Source organism: Saccopteryx bilineata, chromosome 4 (assembly GCF_036850765.1).
Source record: "Saccopteryx bilineata isolate mSacBil1 chromosome 4, mSacBil1_pri_phased_curated, whole genome shotgun sequence".
In the NCBI taxonomy this organism is placed as follows: Eukaryota; Metazoa; Chordata; class Mammalia; order Chiroptera; family Emballonuridae; genus Saccopteryx; species Saccopteryx bilineata.
Window position 1 is genome coordinate 291,471,462 of NC_089493.1, and position 15,529 is coordinate 291,486,990.

General features: G+C 56.8%; 2 protein-coding genes across 3 annotated transcripts; both read left to right on the forward strand.

Moving 5' to 3' along the window:
* The first annotated feature begins 74 nt into the window (after nt 1-74).
* Nucleotides 75-7,353, forward strand: MAPK3 (mitogen-activated protein kinase 3). The gene is made up of 9 exons (XM_066275580.1): nt 75-244; nt 1,295-1,477; nt 4,090-4,279; nt 4,482-4,598; nt 4,878-4,992; nt 5,385-5,516; nt 5,671-5,780; nt 5,873-6,027; nt 6,773-7,353. The coding sequence occupies exons 1-8, from the start codon at nt 75-77 to the stop codon at nt 5,993-5,995; spliced, it is 1,140 nt and encodes a 379-aa protein (XP_066131677.1). The 3' UTR covers nt 5,996-6,027; nt 6,773-7,353.
* Nucleotides 7,354-7,735: 382 nt separating this feature from the next.
* GDPD3 (glycerophosphodiester phosphodiesterase domain containing 3) lies at nt 7,736-14,876 on the forward strand. Of its 2 annotated transcripts, none has more exons than XM_066275581.1 (10): nt 7,736-8,155; nt 8,401-8,443; nt 8,654-8,789; nt 9,827-9,872; nt 10,024-10,142; nt 10,219-10,308; nt 10,619-10,785; nt 12,425-12,484; nt 12,589-12,640; nt 14,682-14,876. In XM_066275581.1, exons 1-10 carry the CDS (start codon nt 8,017-8,019, stop codon nt 14,820-14,822), a joined length of 993 nt encoding a protein of 330 aa, XP_066131678.1. In that variant the 5' UTR covers nt 7,736-8,016; the 3' UTR covers nt 14,823-14,876. The 2 variants fall into 2 exon arrangements, with proteins under 2 accessions (XP_066131678.1, XP_066131679.1); XM_066275582.1 differs by having other exon boundaries at nt 7,742-8,155; nt 10,652-10,785.
* The last annotated feature ends 653 nt before the right edge of the window (nt 14,877-15,529 follow it).

Here is a 15,529-nt window from a genome sequence, read left to right on the forward strand (position 1 = left end):
GGCGGGCGGGAAGGGGCGGGGCCGCGGGCGGGGCCGCGGGGGAGAGGCGGGCGGGCGGGAGGGGAGGAGTGGAGATGGCGGCGGCGGCGGCTCAGGGGGGCGGGGGCGGGGAGCCCCGGGGAGCAGAGGGGGTCGGCCCGGGGGTCCCGGGGGAGGTGGAGGTGGTGAAGGGGCAGCCGTTCGACGTGGGCCCGCGCTACACGCAGCTGCAGTACATCGGCGAGGGCGCGTACGGCATGGTCAGGTGAGGGGGCGTTCCGGGCAGGGGGCGTCCCGAGCAGGGGGCGTCCCGAGCGGCGGGGGCCGGCTGCCGAGTGTGGCCGGGCGTTGGAGATCTGAGCGTCCCGCGGGACCGAGCTTCGCGGGGCGGGGGGCGTCCCAGTGCGAGGGCCTCGGGGAGCTTTCTGGGGGAGGCAGCACTGCATGCGTTGCAGGGAGAGGGGGCTTGGAGCCTTGGGACCGGTCATTCTATAACGAAGGGAAGGGCGTCGGAGTATATGGGGGGGGGGGGGCTGTGAGGACCTTGGGGACCCTGTAGACATGCGCGAAGTGAAGAGAGTAAGTATGCCCGGGGAGGTTCTATCCTTGGTGAGGAGGCAGTGAAGGACCCTTCTTCGGGGAGAGGATGCCTCGGATTCCCCCAGCGAGGCCTGCCGAGGAGTTTGGGAGAGAAGAGCCGAGCTCAGGGCTGGGCAGGGTGGGGCAGTGCTCTGGGTCTGGGGCCAGGGGCCCGGTGAGCCGTGAGGGTCCGCCAGTGCCTCCCTGTGACTTCTAGAAAGGGTCTGTGAGTGTTCTTCCATCCCCATGGTGTGCTCTGAGCCTTTGTCAACTGGGAGTGGCTCTGCTGCCCGGGTCCCTTGCCCTGATACCGTGCCTGCCTGCCTTATCCCTTCCTCCGGTCCCTCCTGTCACTCCCTCTTCCCTGCGTTTGCCTGGCTGTGCGTCCTCTCATCGCCCAGCCCCTGGACCTCTCTTGGGCAATGGAGCCGATCATGCGAAGGGGAGGATGAGGGGTCAGGGCAACTGGAATGGGGAGGGTTGAAGAGAGGGGAAGTCAGCGAGCGGTCAGTCTCTTCCTCTCTTTGTGAAGTCATCGAAGGGCTGCCTGGCTGGTCCCCAGCTTTCTCCCTGGAGATCCCAGGCCTTCGCAGCAGGAAGGAACCGGCATTGTTTATGACTTGGCCAGAGCCCTCCCTTGTTCCCTCCCTTCCCTGCCCTGGCCTGGGTGGGGCTCCCAGGCCTGGACTCCCCCTTTGTAAGACCCACAGCAACAACACCTCTCTGGCCCTCTCAGCTCAGCCTACGACCACATACGCAAGACACGCGTGGCCATCAAGAAGATCAGCCCCTTCGAGCATCAGACCTACTGCCAGCGCACGCTGCGCGAGATCCAGATCTTGCTGCGCTTCCACCATGAGAATGTCATCGGCATCCGAGACATCCTCCGGGCACCTACCCTGGAGGCCATGAGGGATGTGTATCCTTCCCCTTGGCCGGGTGGCCGGCCAGGCATGGCCTCAGAGCTGGGCTGGGAGAACATCGGCTTTCTTTCTGTTTCCTTCTTCCCCGGCACCCTCCAAAACAAACCCAGTAAAAGAAACCTTCTAGCAGAAAAGAGGCCACAGAATGTAAGAGGCCTGGGAGACCTCAGATGAATCCCGGCCTTCTGCAGCCAGGCAGGGTGGCCTTGGGCAAGTCTGTTCTCTATGCAGTGCTTCTGGGGGTGGGGGTGGGAGGCTGGGCAAGATGGTCTCCCTGGGAACTTTGTCTCCTGACCTGCGATTCTGTGCTGCGATCCAGCCTCTGCCCGCAGTCGGTTCTTGTTCAACGGACGGTTCTTTCCCCCTTCTGGGTCCTCAGAAAAGCAAGCAGGCAGGGAGAAAGCAGCCCTTTTCTGAGGGCCTACTATGAGTCAGGTGCAGTGCATGCCCCAGGCAGGAAGAAAGCGGCCCTTTTCTGAGGGCCTACTATGAGTTAGGTGCAGTGCATGCCCAGGCAGGGAGAAAACGGCCCTTTTCTGAGGGCCTACTATGAGTCAGGTGCAGTGCATGCCCAAGGCAGGGAGAAAGCGGCCCTTTTCTGAGGGCCTACTATGAGTCAGGTGCAGTGCATGCCCAAGGCAGGGAGAAAGCGGCCCTTTTCTGAGGGCCTACTATGAGTCAGGTGCAGTGCATGCCCAAGGCAGGGAGAAAGCGGCCCTTTTCTGAGGGCCTACTATGAGTCAGGTGCAGTGCATGCCCAAGGCAGGGAGAAAGCGGCCCTTTTCTGAGGGCCTACTATGAGTCAGATGCAGTGCATGCCCAAGGCAGGGAGAAAGCGGCCCTTTTCTGAGGGCCTACTATGAGTCAGGTGCAGTGCATGCCCAAGGCAGGGAGAAAGCGGCCCTTTTCTGAGGGCCTACTATGAGTCAGGTGCAGTGCATGCCCAAGGCAGGGAGAAAGCGGCCCTTTTCTGAGGGCCTACTATGAGTCAGATGCAGTGCATGCCCAAGGCAGGGAGAAAGCGGCCCTTTTCTGAGGGCCTACTATGAGTCAGGTGCAGTGCATGCCCAAGGCAGGGAGAAAGCGGCCCTTTTCTGAGGGCCTACTATGAGTCAGGTGCAGTGCATGCCCAAGGCAGGGAGAAAGCGGCCCTTTTCTGAGGGCCTACTATGAGTCAGGTGCAGTGCATGCCCAAGGCAGGGAGAAAGCGGCCCTTTTCTGAGGGCCTACTATGAGTCAGGTGCAGTGCATGCCCAAGGCAGGGAGAAAGCGGCCCTTTTCTGAGGGCCTACTATGAGTTAGGTACAGTGCATGCCCAAGTCTTTGACATTTCTAATTCTGCCTCCCAACTGCCCTGAAATGGGTCTCAGCTCCATTTTGTAGATAAGGAAATTGAGGCTCAGAACGTTTAAAATCAAGTGCTTCTGTTGCTGTCTCCACCCCTCCCCCAAAAGAGACCCAGTCCTTTCTCTAGGACTTCCCGGTTAGAGCCCCACCTCAGTCACCTGTGGACTTGCACCTTGCCCAGGGTGGAGACAGTTTTGCCTCTGTTGCCCTCCCCCCATATCACTTTCCTAGTTTGTTGTCCACTTCCTGCCTGTCTCTGTCGTTAGCAGCTTATAATACCCGTCACCTCTCCCCTACTCCACCCACCCCCAGTCAGTCCCAGTTCCCCACCCAGGCGTGGGGATTTGTACTGCAGTGTCTGCAGCCCCCGCCACAACGGGTGGGCAGGAAGCCTCCGCACGCACCCGCAGCTTGCTGCATGACCTAAGCATCTCGCTGGGTAGGCTCCTCGTCTGTAAAACAGCAGGCAGGCTTGGTCCAGATGTTCTCAGAAGGCCCTTTTGAGGCTGATTCCAAAAGACAGTCCTGACATTCTTGCAGAGACAAGCCAAGTGACATTTATGTCTGTGTATATAAAATATAAAAGGCATTTACTCCTGTCTTCTGATGCGTGGCCAAGCACTCTTTGAGTAGGAGCGTGCTGTTGGGTGTTTCTCCTCATTTGTCCTGCACAAACCATTCCCATAAGGTAGGCATTTATTTTTAAGCAAACATTTATTGCATGCCAGCTGGTATTCATACATTATCTCATTTAACCCTTTCAACAGCCATGTGGCTCAGGCATTTATAATAGCAGTGCTAGTTCATGTTTGCTGAACACTTACAACGTGCCAAGCACTGGGCTAGCTGCTTTACATGGGTCGTGGCAGCTCATTGTCACAACCACTCCAGAAAGAACCGTTCTTCTCCTTCTCAGATGGGAAGATAGAGGTGCAGACAGGTTGAGGTCAGAAAACCGATGAGCAATGCGGTGGGGATTTCAGACACCAACAGTTTAACCCCAGAGCTGCCGCTCTTAACTGGGACGTTCTCCTTCCTCCCGCAGTTTATTGTCCCCATTTTCTCCCACTGGGGAAACTAAGGCCCCAGAACTGAAGTGCTTTTTGTTCAGGGCCGCCAGCTCATGATATGGGTCGGCAGGCCTGTTGAGTCCGAGGGGTGCCAGCTGGCGGGACTGTGAAGCCTAGTCACCAAAGCCCATTCTTCTTAACCAAGCACCTCCCGCTACCCCCACCTGTGGGGTCTCCGGTACCGTCCTCAGCTACATTGTGCAGGACCTGATGGAGACAGACCTGTACAAGCTGCTCAAAAGCCAGCAGCTGAGCAACGACCACGTCTGCTACTTCCTGTACCAGATCCTGCGGGGCCTCAAGTATATCCACTCAGCCAACGTGCTCCACCGGGATTTAAAGCCCTCCAACCTGCTCATCAACACCACCTGCGACCTTAAGGTCAGAGGACTGGGTGCCCGTTCCCCCTCCGCCCACCTCACCCCACCCCACCCCAGGCTCTGGGGCTTCCATTTGACTGAGTGCTCTGGAGAAGCACAGCGTCGCCAGCACGGGGAACAGCATGGGGAGAGGCATGGCGAGGTGATTGCTGGGGCCTTGGAGCCCGTGAGCACCAAGCTTAGCAGCCTGGGTTGGATTCCAGATCTGCGATTTTGGCCTGGCCCGGATCGCCGATCCTGAGCATGACCACACCGGCTTTCTGACAGAGTATGTGGCCACACGCTGGTACCGGGCCCCAGAGATCATGCTTAACTCCAAGGTAAGGGGGCCACCCACCCCCAAGGAAGGGGCCAGGTCCAGAATGCCCTGGTGCCACCTCCGGGCCAGGCTGTGGCCCCCATGGTGTAGGAAGTCTGCCCCCACCCCCACCCCCGGGCTGTGTCGTGTTACCCTGGTCCTTGGGATCTGGAAAGCTCCCCCAGGCTTCTGCTCTGCGCCTTCCTGAAACTTTGAATCTAGGTTGGGAAGGTGGCTTGGCCCAGACGTAAGAGGCCTGTCGAGGCTGGCTCAGAAGCCCAGCACTTTCTTCTCCCCCCAGGGCTACACCAAGTCCATCGACATTTGGTCTGTGGGCTGCATTCTGGCTGAGATGCTCTCCAACCGGCCCATCTTCCCTGGCAAGCACTACCTGGACCAGCTCAACCACATTCTGGGTGAGAGGGGCCTGGCCAGATGATTGGGAGGCCGGTTAGCTTATTGGAGGTGAGATTTCTGTAGGGCCAGGGTTGGGGCGTCTGCGGGAGTCGGATCAGGAGTGCCGCCGCATTTGGGGCCCCTAGAGGGTCTCACCATATCTCAGTGAGGTATAGATATTATCCCATCTGATACATGGGAAAGGCAAGGCTACACCCCATTCTTAGGAGCGCTGGAGCTGAGATTTGAACTAGGGCTGCCAGAATCCAGCCCCCTTGCTCTACCCCCACAGTATTGGCTGGGAGATAGCTGTCAGGGCCTAGATTGGGCTGGTGGAAGCTCTTTGTTCTTGGCTCCTTCTGTTCCCAGAAGGGAGAGAAGATCTCTCACCAAGTCACCTTCCTGCCTACAGGTATCCTGGGCTCCCCATCCCAGGAGGACCTGAATTGTATCATCAACATGAAGGCCCGAAACTACCTACAGTCTCTGCCCACCAAGACCAAGGTGGCTTGGGCCAAGCTTTTTCCCAAGTCGGACTCCAAAGGTGAGAGAGACATAAGGTCTGATACGGGATAAAAACTGGGTGCATGAGCCCAGCAGCTGCCTGAGTAGACAGGCCCCCTGGGCACAGAGAAGCAAAAATGGTGCTGGGAACGTTCCTATCCTTCCTTTGACCCTCGATTCCGGCCCTTCCCTAGCCCTTGACCTGCTGGACCGGATGTTGACCTTTAACCCCAACAAACGGATCACAGTAGAAGAAGCGCTGGCTCACCCCTACCTGGAGCAGTACTACGACCCCACAGACGAGGTGGGCCAGCCCCAGCAGCAGGCCTGGTGGGTGAGTGGGTTGGCAGGCATACCTTAGCATCTGGCCTGAGCCTCCCTTCTTTGCCGTCCCAGCCAGTGGCCGAGGAACCTTTCACCTTTGACATGGAGCTGGATGATCTGCCCAAGGAGCGGCTGAAGGAGCTCATATTTCGGGAGACAGCCCGCTTCCAGCCCGGGGCGCTGGAGGCCACCTAACCTGAACAGATGCCTCTGCTCCGCGGAGCCTAGTGAGTGCTCCCCACTGCCCACGCACAGATTCGCCCTAAGACCAGGGTCCCCAGCACACCGCACAGTCCAGAGCCTGCTCTGGCGACAGACCTGTGGCCTACCAGTCTTCGCGTCCCGACGCCTGGCCCCCAGCCCCCCGGCCGTGCCCGGCCGTCTCCAGCCCCGTAGCCATTCTGAGGGACGAAGCCAGGTCCTGTCTCTCCCAGTACGGGCAGAGATGCGAGTGGGGCAATAATTGCTTTGGGAGGAGCTAGCCACGCTCCAGCCTGACTCAGATGCCAAGCGCGCTCACACCTGGAACCCAGGTCAGCAGTTCACACACCCCTGGCGAGCTCTGCAGGGCCCACCCACTGCCCTTCCTCCCTCCTCCAGCCTCCTCTTTCTCTCTCTGCCGGCTGGAGCCTGCTAGAGGGCAGGCAGGTCCCAGTCCCAGCTGTGACCCCGAGTAAGAGCTGCATGCTATTGCGCAGGACACCTCCTCTCTGCACCCCGGTTTCCCAAAACTGGTCCTGAGAATGAGAGCAAACAGCACTGAGCGTTGTTCTAAGAGCTTTAGTGTATGAGCTCATTGAACCCTTACAGCAGGGCCATGAGAGAGGTATTCATGTTGTCCCCATTTACAGATGGGGACACTGAGACACATCTCATTCAACGTTGAGGATAAAAGGACAGAAGCCAAGGTCAGGGCTCTGGCAGGGCTCAGGGGTGTTAATGGTTCCTCTCCTGCATGCCTTTGTTGTCTAGGCCCTGCCTCCTGCCTGCCCCTTTCCTGCTGGACTGTTGGAAAATGGACACTGTGCCCAGCCTGGACCCTGGCAGCTCCGATCAGGGCAGAGGGCAGGCCTGGCCGCCTTCCCTCGCTTTGCTCAGGCCCCTGCTTTAGGCAGGCCACGCCTCCCTCCTCCCCAGGACCCCCAGCCCTCCCCCTCAGGACCCGCAGAGCTCAGGTGGCCCCAAAGCAAACTCCCCTCCGCTGCTCTGCCTTCCTCTCTACCCCACTATCCCAGTCTCCGATAGTTCCAGAATCAAAGGGCTCTGGCTGCCCTGTGACATACTGAAGGGGTGGTGGAGGACGGGACACTGAATAGGGACTCAGGGCCAGCCCTGCCCTGCTCACCTCACTAAAACATTCCGAAGGCTCAAGGGCTAGCACCCCTGAGGAGCAGGGCCCTGCCTAAACCCCCTTCCCCTAAGCTGCCACATTAACGTTCTTGCTGCTTCCGTGTGTGGGTGAACAGAAGTGGGGGTGGGGGCTGTGGGGAGCCCAGTGCCCCACCCACCCCTGTGCCTGTATCTAATATATAAATATAGATGTGTCTATGATAGCTCTGGCTCTGTCTGTGTTTGCCGATGCATGTCCCTTCCCACTGCTGCTCAGAAGAGGGACACCCCAGCCCCCACTTCCCAGCTGCGACATTACCATGCCGACCTGGGGCTCCCCAGCTGCCCAGGGTCCAGGTGGAAGTGTAAGGAGCTCCAGATTCATGGACAGAGTGGGGTCGGTGCTCCCCTTAGTCACTGTCCTCTCCCCTCTCTAATGTCTTCCTAACTGGCTGGGTGACTCGGGAGTGACTCCAGCACCTTACGCACCCCTGGGTTTTCTGGAAATGACAAGGGCGGAGTGTCGTATCCCCCAGCCACACGCACAGGTGCACAGGTGCTAAGGGCGAAGGTTAAAGCAGACCTGGGGCGGGGCTGACCCCCCCAGTGTGGCCAGGCAGAGCGGGCGCTGGGGTTGGGAAGGGGCTGGGATGTGAGGGCCGGAGCCGCCTGGCCTGTCCTCCTGCCTCTGCCCCATCCCCAGCGGAGCCCTGCAGGCTGGCCCTGGGCCAGCAGCAGGCTCAGCCGGTCCCAGGGGCGTGGTGGTGACCAGCGCTGGAGCCAGCCTGCATCAGTCAGGCAGGCAGTCAGCAGGGCAGCACCATTCACCTTCCCCGGGGACAGTGGAGCGCAGGCAGCCAGGGCCGGAGCAGGGAGCAGGGCTGGCCATGAGCCCCCTGCTGTACTATGGCCTGCCGGTCCTGGGCGGCTATGTCATGCTCTCCATCTTCTTCCTGCGCCGGCCTCGCCTGCTGCACGCACCTTGGGTTCCAGCCTTCTGTGCCCAGTTGGCGGCCCACCGGGGAGGTGAGCTGGGGAGTGGGGGCTGGCTGCTGAGGGTGGAGGAAGGAGAGCAGGACGTGTGCCCGGCGGACAGCAGAGGGGCAGGTCTGAAGGGCCGGCAGAAAGAGGGCAGAGACCCAGGTGGGAGCAGCGCGGGATGTGGAATGAGGAAGAAGGAGCTGTTAAACCCGGACAGACGGATGAGGAGCCCTGGGGGGCGGGAGGAGGAGGGAGGCCAGGCCCGGGACCCACACAGCTGCCCCACGCAGGATCTGGAGAGAGGCTGGAGAACACGATGGAGGCTTTGGAGAAGTGAGTGTGCCTGCCCAGCCCAGCTGCTGGGTGAGATCGTGCTAGCTGTACACTGCATGAGGCCACGGGGTGCCGTGTCTGTCCTCACCCGGGTGACTGGACCCTCTCCCGGGGCATCACACAGCCTGCTTCTTCGCCTTAAATCCTGCCTCCTGCCTTGTGTCCTAACCTCCCCCAGCGCCCACACCCCACTGACCTTTGCCCCCACAGCTCCGTGGCCCAGCGATCAGACCTCCTGGAGCTTGACTGCCAGCTGACTCGGGAAGGCGTGGTGGTGGTGTCCCACGACCAGAACCTGTCCCGCCAGTCAGGCGTGAACAGGGACGTGAGCAGCCTGGACTTTGAGGTGGGCCTTGCCCCAAACCCGCACCCAGTGGCGGCGTTCAGCCGGTTTGCAGGGGTTAGGCAGAACTGATACCTGATTAATAACCGGCGAACCGGGTTTTAAGATGGCACTTGTCATCGGGGTTCTCTCTCAGGAGGAGGCCTGGGCAGCCCCCCAATGTGGAAATCACAAATGTACATTCCTTACCCTTTTTTAACGTTCATCGGCACAACAGCGTATTCTAAGCGCTTGTAATCATGTTCATTCCATCCATGGGTGAAAAAAACTCAACGGAACTGTGCTTGTAATATTTATTCATTTCATCAAACTCATTATACCTTTGATGAAATACTACATTTTAATTCCCTCGTGTTTGTTACTTCAGTAAACAGACATAATGTAAAGAGAAAAAGTGCCAAGCAACCAGGGGGGGACAAGCTGTCATTGGAAGTATCTTAAATAACAGTTTTGTTTTTTGTTTTTTGCCAGATATTAGTTAATATTTTTTCATTAATATATATATTTTTCCTTTTCTGGCAGAGAGAGAGAGAGTCAGAGAGAGGGACAGATAGGGACAGACAGACAGGAAGGGAGAGAGATGAGAAGCATCAATTCTTCTTGCAGTTCCTTAGTTCATTGATTGATTTCTCATATGCACCTGACTGGGGGGCTACAGCAGACCGAGTAACCCCTGGGCTCAAGCTGGTGAGCCTTGCTCAAACCCGACGAGCCCGTGCTCAAGCTGGCAACCTCAGGGTCTTGAACCTGGGTCCTCCACATCCCAGTCTGATGTTCTATCTACTGCAGCACCGCCTGGTCAGGCTCATTAATATTTTTAAACTCTTACAATCTAGTTTTGTCTACCTCTTTTATTGTTCTTATTTAAGTATTAAATGCATGAAATGATAAACTACTTTCGGTATATCTCTTTTTTATATATACTTAAAATGGTCATTAGGGCAGAGAGCGGTTGTTAAGTTATTTGAACCCCAGCACTGGCCCCGTCATGCCCGGGAGCCTCCACACGAGTCTCCTGGTGACACTCCCTGCTTTCCCAGGAGCTGCCCCTTTACAAGGAGGAGCTGGAGATTTACTTCTCTCCTGGTAAGAGTGTGGGCCCTGGGCTGCGCCAGCCTGAGGGGAGTCCCGGCCTCAGCCTCTGCCCTCTCTGCTCCTCTGGGTCTGGCCCCTCTTCCCCTGGGCTCTTACCGCCGCCTCCCCAGTCCTCCTCTGACCCTCTGCTCGCCCCGCCCAGGGCACTTCGCACATGGGTCAGACAGGCGCATGGTGCGTCTAGAGGACGTGTTCCAGAGGTTCCCTCGGACGCCCATGAGCGTGGAGGTCAAAGGGGAGAACGATAAGCTCATTCACCAGGTGGTGCTGTGGACAGGGAGGACGGGGTGGGGGCAGTCCTGGAGAGGGGCCTAACTCCCCTTCCTGCTCCTTCCAGATAGCCAGCCTGGTGAAGCACTTTGACCGCAGTGAAATCACCATCTGGGCCTCAGAGAAGAACTCAGTCATGAAGAAGTGCAAGGCTGCTGTGAGTCCCTTCTCCCTTCCTGCTCTACGGAGGAGGAGGGGGGGGGAAGAGGAGGAGGAGGAGGAGGAGCCGGAGCCCAGAACAACTTGGGGGGCCTAGGCTAGAGGGGTCTGGGGAGTTCTGGAGGACTTGGAGAGGCGAGGTGGTGGAGGAGATACGTGAGCAAAATCATGCTGACGGGAACGGCGAGGCTGCAGTTAGGCCTTAAGCACTGGGCCAAGATGTGGCCTTGATCCTGCAAGTTGTAGGGCTTCCTGAATGTCCAAAAACTGGTTCCCCTGCAGCGCAGGCCTCTCTGCTTCCCCAGTAGACCGACCCCCTTCTCACCTGCCCTTGCCTCCAGAACCCCGCAATGCCGTTCTCCTTCACCATGTCCAGAGCCTTCCGACTGTTACTGCTGTATTACCTGGGTCTGCTGCCCTTCGTCCCTATCCCTGAGAGGTTCTTCCTCTGCTTCCTGCCTACCATCATCAACAGGTACCCACAGGGTCCCCCACCGCCCTTCTCCATCCATGCCCAGGCTTCCAGCTGCTTTGGTCCTCAGAAAAACACCCCCATCTTGAGCTTCATTTTGTAGGGTCCCCAGCTCCCCTCAGGATACCCCTCCCCCCGGGTGCTTTGAAGATAGTGGTTCTCACCCAGCATTCATGAATACTATGGGGACCGTGCATGGCCTGAAATTCAGTGCAAACGTGTACTGATGTGGATGGAGTTTTACAACACGGGGTTCCTTTATTCATCCATTCATCCAACAGATAGTTATTGAATGTCTAATCTGTTCCAGGTGCAGTTACACTGGTAAAGAAGACCAATGTGGGTGGGTTAAGGCCCTCAGCTTGCAGGGGTCTCCAAACTTTTTACACAGGGGGCCAGTTCACTGTCCCTCAGACCATTGGAGGGCTGCCAAATACAGTGGTCCTCTCACTGACCACCAATGAAAGAGGTGCCCCTTCCAGAAGTGCAGTGGGGGCTGGATAAATGGCCTCAGGGGGCCGCATTGCGGCCCGCGGGCCGTAGTTTGGGGACGCCTGGTAGAGTCTGGCTAGAGACAGATGTTAATTAATTATAGCACCACTCTGATTCTCAAAAGGAAAAGCAGGTGTTTTCCTGTTGGGAGACAAGGACTAACAAAGTAGCATCTGGGTAAAGTATCAGGAATTTGGATACTTCCCCACTCACTCGCAGGCTGGCCCCGCCCTTGGCTTCCCGGGAACTTCCCTCTGGTGGCCCGGCTTTCTGCTCAGCTCTGCTGTCTGAAGGGAGGCTCCCAGCCAGCCCCCACGATCCTTTGCTACAAAGACATCATTATACTAAAGAACTTAGTGCACATGACTTTTTATACAGGATCGAGTGTGTTTTCACATCCTTTAGTTAGTTGAACTTGACTTTGCAGCACTCCCAGGAGGTGCAGGAATCATGACCCCATGGGGCCCCAGGCGAGTCGGAGGCTCTGAGAGGGTGTGTGACTTACTCCAGGTCATACAGTTAGAAGTACAGAGCCTGGTTTGCCCAGGGTCGGACTCCAAAGCCTGTCCTGGGACATTCGGAAGTTCTTAAAGTCACCCCCGGAAAGGGACAATTAGGGGCAGGTAGCCGACCCATTAAACACCGTCTGGTCTCAGGAAGCTGGTCAGGCCCAACCAGGAGGACATCCAGATGGCCCCAAAGCAAACTCCCCTCCACTGCTCTGCCTTCCTCTCGACCCCAGCTGTCCCAGTCTCCGATAGTTCCAGAATCAAAGGGCTCTGGCTGCCCTGTGACATACTGAAGGGGTGGTGGGGGCGGGACACTGAATAGCCCTGAGCTGGATTTCAGTCCTTGCCTCACCACAGACTTGCTAGGTGACGTCAGGCAAGTTACCATAGCTCTCCTGGATTCAGTTTCCTCTTCTGTAAGATGGGGAGGGTCGCACCCCCTCAGAGGATAGAGTCCAGTACTTTGGAGTAGGACCTCACTGAACAGTGTGTGAAATGTTGGGGCAACCGCACAGGTTCCTCTAGAGGCGGTAGGGTTCACCAGATGGGGATGGCCGCTCCCCTCCCCCCACTCCGCCCTCACTGCCGCTCCCGTGACAGAGAGAGACCCATGGACTGACCACGGTACCATCTCTCCACAGGACCTACTTCCCGTTCTCCTGCTCTCCGCTGAACCGGCTGGCAGCTGTGGTTTCCAAATGGTGAGGTGGGCGGGAAGGCCAGATGGAGCGTCCCCACAGAGACCCGCCTCTGGCCTTCTCCTCAGCTCCTTTGTCATGGCCTCTGCCATCCCCCTCCCTCCCAGGTTGATCATGAGGAAGAGCCTGATCCAGCACCTGGAGCAGCGAGGAGTGCAGGTGAGGCTTGACCACACCCCCTCAGTCCAGAGCGTGGGCCTCGCACACAGCGTTCTGATCATAGCTCCGCCACTGCGTAGCCGGGTGCCTTGCACAGGTCACCTTCTGAGTCTTGGCTTTTTCGTCTATAAATGGGGCTAAAGGTGTATTTAACTATTCTGGATTGGATGTGTAACTGGTACTTAGTAAGGGCTTAATATTTGCTAGCATTCGATGAGGTGCTGGACTGTCCTGACCCCTGATGAAGGGGGCTGGCCAAACACCAGAGAAAACAGCCCTGCCCACCTCCTCCCATTCCCCTGAGCATCAACGTTTTTCTTTTTTTTAGATCTTATTAATTTTAGAGAGAGGAGAGTGATAAATGGGGGGGAGAAGGGGGAAGCATCAACTCACAGTAGTTGCTTTTCGTATGTGCCTTGACCAGGCAAGCCTGGGGTTTCGAACCCCTGACCTCAGCGTTCCAGGTCAACACTTTATCCACTGTGTCACCAGGGGCCCAGCTGAGCATCAACTTTGACCCAGTCATTTAAATAGCAAAACGTTGTTGAGAATATGTTCCAGGCACTGTGGTTCTGAGGACGGAGTAGGAAGTTTACCACAGAGGCAGAGGAAGGGAATGGTGCAGGCTGTCTCAGGGCAGCTAATGGACAGAGAGGAAGCAGGTGCAGTGGTCCGTGGGGTCAGAGAAGGCCTGGAAGAAGTGAGGAGCTGGCTTAAGGGCAGGGGCAAGGGACAGCATCTCAGTCAGGAGGCTCCACCTGTAGGCAGGCCCAGAGAAGTGAGAGGCCATGGAGGCTGAGAAAGGGGGGGGGGGGGGTTCCACCAGGCCGCAGTCTGGAGCATAGGGGGAGCCAGAGAAGGCAGCAGAGGCTGACGCGTGCAACCCACGGACCTTAGTGAGGAACATGGTCCCAAAGGAAGGGAAGCTTTTGAAGGAAGAGACCTGATCCAATTGAGAGTTCTTGAGTGAGGGTCACCCCAGCCACCATGTGGCGAAGCAATTGTAGGTACAATTGTAAACGTAGAGAGTTAACTCGCGGACAAGCCATGGTCTGGATGTGGGTAAGGATGACACAGCTCTCAGATCAGCCCTCCCACTCCTTGGGGCTTCACCACAACTCTAGGAGGCTGAACCATAACTCTCTGGTGTCACAGTAAGGCACAGAGGAGAGTTCCAAAGGAAAAAAAAAGAAGAAAAACAAACAAACAAAAAGACAGAGTGTCCAGTGACTTGCCCAGAGTACAAATCCCATCCCACCTAGATCAGTGCCCACAGGGGAGCCTCAGGAGTCAGGGGAGATGCAGAGCCACAGCAGGTGCGGGCAGGCTTCGAGGCACTGGCCTGCCCATAGTCCACAGCCAGCTCTCCCAGGGTAAAGTGCGCCCTGATTTGAGCATTAGATGATTTCCCTGGTGTATAGACTTCTACCTCAGTCAATTTCAGGATACCAGCATGAAGTCACTGAACACAGAGTTGGGAAGAGACGGGAAGTAGTACGTCGTTACAGACTATTTCAGTCATACACATTGGACACTGGACAGACATAAATACTTCCAGAGCCTGGCCTGTGGTGGCGCAGTGGATAAAGCGTCAACCTGGAATGCTGAAGTCACTGGTTCGAGACCCTAGGCTTGCCTGGTCAAGGCACATATGGGAGTTGATGCTTCCTGCTCCTCCCCCCACCCTCTGTCTCTTTCTCTCCTCTCTCTCTAAAAAAAAAAAAAAAAAAAATGTTAAAAAATCTAAAAAAATAAAAATAAATACCTCCAGAGCATAGGTGATAGTAAAATGTAGTTAAATCATTAGGAAGTAGTGAGTTTTTAGTATTTATTACCTTTGTTTTTAATATAATTTATTGAATTACAAGTTTATGTAATTTAATATTTAATAAAACCAATTTGCAAAATGTCTGAAAATATCAGCTCCCCAGCATACCACCGCTGGGCAGTCTTCTCGGAGGGGAGCTCTGACCACCTGGATGCAAGGGAGAACTCCAGGTGAAGGGGTGTGGAAACTACAAGCCCCTCGCTCCCCACTCAGGTGGTATTTTGGTGCCTTAATGAAGAGTCGGATTTTGAAGTGGCCTACGGTCTGGGGGCCACGGGGGTCATGACTGACTATCCCACCGCCCTGCGGCGCTACCTGGACAACCGCCGTGGAGCAGCTGCCCGCCTCTCCTGAGCCGGAGGCCCTTGCCCTCTCTGTTTCTCCTCCCCAATAAATATTTTCTATTCAGTTGAGGCTTTTCTGTGAGGGTTTTTTGTGTGTTTGGAGGGGGGTTGTTGGAGATCCTAGAAAACTCCAAAGATGGCAGCCTAGGACAGAAGAGGCCAGCCTAAGGCCAGAGACTGGGGCCCTTGCTAGCCTGAGCCACTGGTTCCACCACATTCCAGACCGAGAGGAATGCCACACCCTGTGCCAGCTTGGTCTCCACTCTCCTCCAGGACGTCCCTTCAGAGCCACATATAATGATTCCATTCTTCTGGGGCCATTAACAGCACCAGCCACACAGCAAGGGACTTGACTTGCCCCTGTGGGTCTCTTCACCTGGCTGCAGAGGGTGGGCATGGTCGCACAGCAGAATTCACAGCCATTCCAACCTTCCACTGCTGTGCTTCCTACTCTGGAAGCTGTCCGGATCCTCAGCCCTCGGGCCCTGGTACAAAACGTGTATTGACTACCCTAGGTCAGGCTGGGTACTGGGGCCGCTGCAGGGAACAAGACAAGTTTAGTACAGCAGACATGTTTATAAACAGAATCAGAAAGGGGAAGGGGGAAGCCCAAAGCAAACACCAACTCCGCCTGGCGGGGCAGGGGCAGCAGAAGAGCCTGCTGCCTGGGGCAGGTGGTGCTCACCAGTTGGAACTGACGTGTTCCCGGCTCTGGCT